The sequence below is a fragment of the Pygocentrus nattereri genome, chromosome 17 (genome assembly GCF_015220715.1).
Source record: "Pygocentrus nattereri isolate fPygNat1 chromosome 17, fPygNat1.pri, whole genome shotgun sequence".
In the NCBI taxonomy this organism is placed as follows: Eukaryota; Metazoa; Chordata; class Actinopteri; order Characiformes; family Serrasalmidae; genus Pygocentrus; species Pygocentrus nattereri.
In genome coordinates, this window is record NC_051227.1 from 24,575,790 (window position 1) to 24,583,953 (window position 8,164).

An 8,164-nucleotide genomic window follows, 5' to 3' on the forward strand; every position below is an offset into this window, starting at 1 on the left:
TTTTGAACCAATTCAGTAGAATGATTAGATAGTGTTATCAAATATAGATATCATATAATTTTGTTTTTATTAAAAAAGATGATAAATCTTTAGTGGACATCTTTAGTGGGCTCATTTATTTCTTCTCAGTTATTAGTAAAAACAAGTATCCAATTACAAAAATATCGCTGTGGCTGTCCCCATTTTTCAGTTGTTGACATAATTTGAAAATGCCTAATGATCTTTAAAGCCTGTGTAAATTTCATGATGAATGAACCAAAAGAAACGGCTGAATGATGTTCAAATATCACAATAAGAAACTGTTTCCTATCTTCTCATTTGTGCTAAGCAGTCCTTCTGGTATATAAATACACACTACACACACACACACACACACACACACAATATATATTTATATATTTATATATGATCTCTACATCTGAAAGTATAAATCAGATTCACCAAGACTGGTGAGTGTACACATGTATGACATGTAACTGCTGAGATTTGGTTAGTTGTGAAGGAGAATTACGTGGTATGTGCGAAGATTGATGAATGTAATGCAAAACCAGATTTCACAAGCACAAGTTCCACCTGGAATACCAGCTTGTTAGAAGTATTGTTTGACTACCAGAGCCAGCAGCATATGCATTTGCATTGGCATAAACCACAACAAAAAATTGCAGAACCTCTTTGTGAAAATAATGTAAACAAAGGCGACCAAACAAATCTGTGAAATATAATAGGAACTGTAACTGTAGCCTATAGTTACAGAATTTCATATTCACTATGATCACAATCTCTTGCCTTGAATCAGATTGCCATGAAATTTTATTTGCACATTCATGCTTCCAAAAGAATGAACCCTGCCAAATTTGGTGACCTCATGACCTGCTCCGTAGTAGCGCCACCCTCAGGCCAAAGTTTACAAACCCCAAACCCTTCCATTATTTGCATTCCCCCATTATTCACCAAACCAGCTCCTGATTGTTTTGTAGATATTATGAATATTGTTATAATGTATGCTGTCTTTTGTGAATGTTTAAGTATTTGTTATTGTTTTGTTCCATAGATGCTGTTGTAAACCACTATCCAGGGTCCAAGGTGTCAGATATAAGAAAATCAATCAACACAAGAATTTGTGAGCTAAGGCACCAGACGAGGCGAAAAAACAGCATGGATGGTGTTAAATAGGCTAACTGATTTTCATTTCTAGTTTTCTTCATGTGTTTCACTCCTTGTTGAAGGGAAGACACAAGACGGACGGTTAAACAGTATAACAGACTACCATTACAGTACTAAGAAAATATGCAGGCAGGGCTTTAACAAGCACCTCCCTTCAGTTCTGGAGTCAATATATTTACTCATGAGTGTAGAATAGAGCTGAGATCCCAAGCGAAACGAGACACCCAGAAAAAAACAAGTAAGTTCTATTTTTATATTGGTTCATTGTCCGTTTTCTAAAATATGTCTGATAAAATGTGTGAATATAATTTCTTGTTTTTACAAAATGTATGGTTAGAATTTTTACTGTAATATTCTGTTTATTTGCCATTGTGATATTAGCTGGCTCAGAAGTTATAACGCTAACGTTAGTAGCGTGTACAATGTGTAGAATGTGCAGCTTGAAAAGAAGTGTTTTTATCGTTTTCATATTTTTTTGGGCCCAAAAAATCCAAAATCATGTACAAAAAAATCTTTACAGTAATTTCTGTCAAAATGTCAGAATTGCCTTCTCTTGTAAAATGTCCTTTTTGGACAACAACAAAATCCTATCCTGTATCATATCCTGTATAGACACTTGGGTGAGTAACAAATGCCATGTAGATAATAGCAGTTCAGTAAAACTACTATTTTTTTAGTCTTGTTCTAAAAGTGGCTTTCTTGCACAAAGCCTGGCTTTGTAGAGTGTCCAGGCTGTGGCTGTCCTGTGAAAGCTGTGGATCTTTCCAGCCCCTTTTACATTGCCCTCCTCATGTCACTGAGTTTTTGTGGATGGCTTTCTTTAGGCAAAGCTACAGTTGTTTTGTATTCTATCCATGGATTTAATTAATTTACATACTAATTTATGTCATAATTCATGAATATTAGTGTTTATAGACACAACTGACTGAATCTGATTGTTTTGAAAGCCCCAGTAGATACACATAGTATTTTGAACAGTCTGACAGGTTTCTGTTCCAGTATGGGCACACACGCAAGACTTCTATTCTGCTGGCTTTGTCTTCAAGGTACTGATCTAACTTTTACTCATTAGTATTACTTCATGTTTGCATGTATGTGATATTTCATCTCTTTGAAAGAGTAAACTGCATGTATCAGCTGGTTATTGTTCATCTTTCATTTTCCAGTGATCTTTGCCACTGTATTGTCTGATGTGTGGAAGGCAGAAGTTGTCTCTGAATTGAAAGCGCTGGTCTCTTCTTGTGTTGTCCTGCCCTGCAAGTTCCAGTACCCTGGAAAACCACTTCCAGACTCACGCATTAGGGGAATCTGGCACAAACAGGACAAACATGATCAAAGACTCTATCATGAAGACCCTATTGAAATTGCAGACAACTTTAAGGGTCGCACAAGACTGCTTGGCCACTTGGGTGAAAAAAACTGCACTTTAGAGATCGATGAGGTCAGAAATCATGACCACGGCCCGTTCTGTTTCAGGGCTGAAATCCCAACTATAGAAAAGTATTCTTTCGTGGAAAGCTGTGTGGCCCTATCCATGATGCGTAAGTATGACTGTAGTTTGCTCTGTTAATATTTATTCTGTTAACTGTAATTATCAGGCATCACAAATTGTGGTTTATCTGGAAGAAATCAAAATCAGGGTCTGATCCTAGTGTCAATATCATTAGTTTAAACAATGATAGTTCATATGAATGGCTTGCATTAAATTCATTTTGGTTTGGTCAAGGTCAAGATATGCATGCTTAGATATTTATGGGAGTATCTTTAAGGTTAATTTGCAGTTTAGAGGAAGAAATATTAGAAATAAATTCCACATGGGAGCTGCTCTTTGTTATAAGTTAGGAGTTGTTTAGAACTAGAAAACTCTGGCAGTTGATGAAGTGCAAGTTTCACAGTCCCTCATTGTTCTCCCTCTAATCTTTAAAATGGGCATTCCAAGGCATTGCATCCCTTAGTCTCAAAGACCTTACAGAATGTCATACCCAGCATGCATGACACACAAGTCATATACATCATAGAGATCCATGGGAGACCATTGTGAAACTTTCTTTTCACACGATTTATGACAGCATATCTGTGTGATGATGTATTCTTGTACTACTCTTGTTTGAAAATAGCATGAGTTTCCTGCTTAATTCCATTCTTACCATCCTCAGTCTAGAGGCCATAGTCTTTAATATTACTAATAATAGCCACGTTGTTGTATTTGCTGTTTAGCGGCGCCAGAGAAACCAAAGCTGGAACAAATGAAAACCTTGGAAGATGGAGTTCCTGCTACGTTCAAGTGTTCTATCAGACACACCTGCCCCTCCCATCCCCCTACCATCACCTGGAGCCGTTCAAATAGTGAAGCCACTTGGAGCAACAGGGACATTCTTCATGGAAACTGGGAAATGGAATCCTTGCTGATTTTCATCCCAACAGAGAAGGATGATTTCACAGACCTCACTTGCACCGTCAGTTTCCACGGCGGCCTGCAGTCTTCAGTTTCTTCTCTCATGCTCGTGAAACGTAAGTCAAGTTGGGTCCAACTATAGTCGTCCTTTGTTGTTCTTGTTTTAGACTGAGAATGAAAAGGAACACATAAAATGAAGTGTTTAAATACAAAATCCCAAACACTCTTTGGCTGTTTACATGATAGTTTTCTCAAAAGACTAACATAAACATGACTGTTAGCAGGCATGTCAAACTGGGGAACGTCCAGCTCAAAGTGCTGCAGAGATTAGCATTTACCTTTTTCTAATGCTCTGAAGGCCTTGGTAATTAACTCATGAGCTGAGTCAGTGTTTTTAATGAGGCAGTGTGCTGAAGACTACAGTGATTTTGCCAGCAAGGACTGGAGCCTGACGCATGCATTGTAAAAGCATTTAAAAAAACAATTCAAATCTCTTCTTTGCAAAAAGCAAAGATTTTTGCATTACAGTATTTATACACAGATTATTGACACTGCATTGCGATATTAATATTTTAAGAAGGAAGTTTAAAAAGAAATATTAAGGAATGTTAAATTGGCAACAACATTAAAGTGAACAATTTAAGGTATAAAATCAAGAATATGGTATATTCACAGAAATCCATCTAATTGTATAATATACACACACATTTTCTAAGCCGCTTCTCTCTCAGGGTCTCACGGGGTGCTGGAGCCTATCCCAGCTTTCATCGGGTGGAAGGCAGGATACACCCTGGACAGGTCGCCAGTCCATCGCAGGGCATCAGATATATATATATGTATAAAACCTGTCCAGGGTGTATCCTGCCTTCCGTCCGATGGCTGCTGGGATAGCTAACCCCAGAGGGAGAAGCGGCTTGGAAAATGCACATGTTATAACAGTGTGGCTTCATAGTAAAAGTGCTGGTACTAAACTGCCCTGCCTGCAGTCCAGACCTGTTTCCCATTGAAAATGTGTGGCACATTATCAAGCACAAAATACGAAAACGGAGATCCCGGACTGTTGATCAACTGAAGTTGTACATCAAGCAAGTATGAGAAAGAATTCCACCTACAAAGCTTCAACAATTAGTGTCCTCAGTTCCCAAACGCTTATTGAGTGCTGTTAAAAGGAAAGGTGATGTAACACAGTGGTAAAAATGCCCCTGTCCCAACTTCTTTGGAACGTGTTGCAGGCATCAAATTCAAAATGAGTGAATATTTGCAAAAAACAATAAAGTTTCAGTTTGAACATTAAATATCTTGTGTTTGTAGTGTATTCAACTTAATATAGGTTGAAAAGGATTTGCAAATCATCGTATTCTGTTTTTATTTATGTCTTACACAATGTCCCAACTTCACTGGAATTGGGGTTGTAGTTGTACTTGGTACAGTAACCAGTTGCACCATGGGGTGTTGATGTCTAATGTATAAGTTTTTCAGGTAATGCTCAATATCGTTAAATAATAATGTCTTTTTCAGGTAAAGCAAACTTCTTACACATCATAATTCCAGTTGTGGCTGTGCTTGGAACCTCTCTTTTATTTGGAGGGGTGTTCTACATCATGTGCAAGAAATATAGGTGAATTATAAATGTAAATATATTAATGACTTAAATTCTGTAAGTTTCTGTAACATGCAGCAGTTTGTCAGTGCATTAATGCTTTATTTACTGTTTCTCATGCAATCAAAGTGTCTTTTCAAATTTAATGTCCACTTTTAAATGTTAGCTTTCAGCAATAACTTGTGGTCTTGTTTTCTTTTTTCATCAGGAGACAGATCCAAGATCTCCAATCTAGAAACGCAAGTGTGTAAGTAAATACCATTTACACAAAGTGAGTAGCTTGATTAATGATCTGATGTGGGATGGACAAATGTTTATGTAAATGGAGCATTTATAAATGATTAGGTAAACAGCAACTGCAGCTTACAAAGCTTATAAACTGTATTATGCCATCAGATTTTCAGTTCCCATTAGTTTATCAAAGACCGGGTGAAAGACTTTTTCTGGGCATGAATTTTTTTAGCCCCGTAAAGTCAGCAGAATTTTCACATCAGCTGTTTTTATTTTGTTTGTTGTCAGGAAATCAACGCTTTCATTGTGTGTTGAGAAAGGAACCATGTAGTCGTAGTTTCAAAAACAATATCTGAGCTGATTTGTGAGATGTTTGAAGATGTTAAGCACTGTTTGTATTCTGTCTTTAGCTCATATACTGTCTATATGTCATAATGATAAATAATTGTTGGTGAAATGCTGCATCCATCAAAACATAATTGAACTCTGTCTTTCTAGGTACAACAATTATGTAAGTACCATGCCTGGAACCACAGGATTCTCAAAACTCTGCTTTCCATCGTTTAAGTATATTTTCACTGACTGATAGGAACAAGATTGATCATTAGTGCATTAACCTTTTTCTTTAAATAAAATCACATTTTGTTTAGTACTGGGACCGACAGACTAAAATAACCAAGTACTAAGATATATAGGATTTTGAACATTACTTTCATCTGATGTTATGACTTTACATCGTTTATATCTTACTGTGCTGTCATTTCGTTAACACTTTACTTCAGCTTTGATAAAATAATATTGAAATAACCATTCCTTGAACATGAGTTGCCATAAAAAACTCTTTAGTAATATAACAGTCATGTTACCATTACCAAAAGATGCCATAATGTGCAATAGCCTGACACCTTGTCATATACTTATTGTGCTCTACTTAGTTACCATGGCTTCACACATTATGAGAAATATCATAATTAATGCTAACAGTAACATGACACTGTTATATGATTAGACATAATTCATCATGACAGTTCATGACATGTTTATCTTGTAGAAGTAGTAACTAGTAATGTTCAAGTGTAGCTGTAATTTTTTTCTGTTCTTTTCTCTCCTGTATGCATCTCAGTGAACAAACAGCCTGCAGCAACATGTTCATCTGTAAGTAACTTAAAACCTCTTATTAACATTCAATCTGGCTCTTAATTTAAAGATCTTTTCAAAGTTTAGCTTTTTATTTATTTATGTATTTTATTGAATTATTTTTATGATCTGTATATTGTATTGTGTGTACTGTAAAGCACTTTGATCTTACTTTTCATGAAAAAAATCAACTGTGTTAATATTACAGTATATGTGTACTAATTTCTCTAAGATACCACTATTTTCACTGTATGTGACAGTTCAAATATTCTGTTTAGATTAATCTGCTTTACACCACTGAACTTGGTGAAGCTTAACATGCATGAAGTATTCTGTTAACTGTGAACAGTTTTACTGACTTCTTCTTTCTCTACAGGACTACACTGGGGATCCCAAATGAGAATGAATGATGATGGAAGATGGAAGTTTTCACTTGCATAGAAATATACATTCTGCATAGCTCCTGCGTAATACTGTATCATTCTACCCAAGTAATTCAAATGGCAGTCCCAGGGTAAAAAACATTTTTCAGATCTTAGATCTTTCTCTAGGACCTTGTTCTGACTGCCAGCCCAAGTGAGATTTTTGGCATATCAAGATTATATCCAGTGTGGACCCAATGAAGTTTGCAAATTGGATCCAAATCACATGTGGAGGTGGTTTGAAATGTGATTCCAATCCAGTTTTTGCAGATGCGTCTCAGTGTAGATTCCCTGGCCACTCTAACTGGATTTAAAAGTCACTATTTAAAATTGTGACACAACAAACGACGTCAAACAACATCAAATCCAGAGTGACAGAAGTGATGGGATTCAAGAGGAGCCCAAAGATTCAACCTTATATTGTTAAATTGTTACCACAGCAACCCATGCAGGTTGTTGATTTCTGGACATACAAATCTTACCTAATCACTTGCAAATAATAGTACAGACGGTTGTCTCAGAAGACCTGATTTGAGAAACAAAGTCTGCAGTCTGAATATAGCCTAAACTGTAGCTTTTCTTTTTTTTCAATGTTGTTTTTTAAAAGATCTTTTTTATTAGAAGTAGAAAGATTTAGATCACTGTTTTTTTATTAATAACAACAATAATAATAAAACTTCTTTGGAATGTGTTGCAGGCATCAAATTCAAAAAGAGTGAATATTTGCAAAAAAACAATAAAGTTTATCCATTTGAACATTAAATATCTTGTCTTTGTAGTGTATTCAATTGAATATAGGTTGAAAAGGATCTGCAAATCATGGCATTCTGTTTTTATTTATGTTTTACACAACATCCCAAGTTCAGTGGAATTGGGGTTGTATATTCTCTGACACAGTTGGAAGGCAGCATCCCATTTCTTTGTGTCCCAAAATCTGAAAATCCATTTTATATTATTGAATATTCAGAACGGTCACTACCAAAACCAGGGGCACTGGAACCACAGGGGCAAGCAGACATTTTGTCACACAACTTTTCAAAGTACTGGGGTGATGACCCACCACTTCCTGATAGAGTTCAGGATGCTTACATCAAAACAAAATTAATTATACGGAGAGCTGACCAATAGACAGGAACAGAAAGAGTCAAACTCATTAAGAGAACTAATCACAATGTTCATTTCTGCTGGGAGGCAGGGCATTTCTTAAACATGAGT

The 8,164-nt window shown here is 36.1% G+C and overlaps 1 protein-coding gene across 1 annotated transcript; it reads left to right on the top strand.

The window, feature by feature from the left end:
- The first annotated feature begins 1,922 nt into the window (after nt 1-1,922).
- si:ch73-380l3.2 (uncharacterized protein LOC100003913 homolog) lies at nt 1,923-7,651 on the top strand. Its single transcript, XM_037546791.1, has 9 exons — nt 1,923-2,210; nt 2,331-2,705; nt 3,382-3,689; nt 3,844-3,874; nt 5,078-5,177; nt 5,368-5,406; nt 5,889-5,901; nt 6,514-6,545; nt 6,904-7,651. The coding sequence occupies exons 1-8, from the start codon at nt 2,165-2,167 to the stop codon at nt 6,514-6,516; spliced, it is 915 nt and encodes a 304-aa protein (XP_037402688.1). The 5' UTR covers nt 1,923-2,164; the 3' UTR covers nt 6,517-6,545; nt 6,904-7,651.
- The last annotated feature ends 513 nt before the right edge of the window (nt 7,652-8,164 follow it).

Excerpts from the sequence above, each read along its gene's own strand:
- si:ch73-380l3.2 (XM_037546791.1), top strand. The coding sequence starts at position 2,165 with ATGGGCACACACGCAAGACTTCTATTCTGCTGGCTTTGTCTTCAAG. Across the intron at positions 3,875-5,077 it reads TGGGGAACGTCCAGCTCAAA|GTAAAGCAAACTTCTTACAC; the intron begins GTGCTGCAGAGA and ends TGTCTTTTTCAG. Across the intron at positions 5,178-5,367 it reads ATCATGTGCAAGAAATATAG|GAGACAGATCCAAGATCTCC; the intron begins GTGAATTATAAA and ends TTTTTTCATCAG.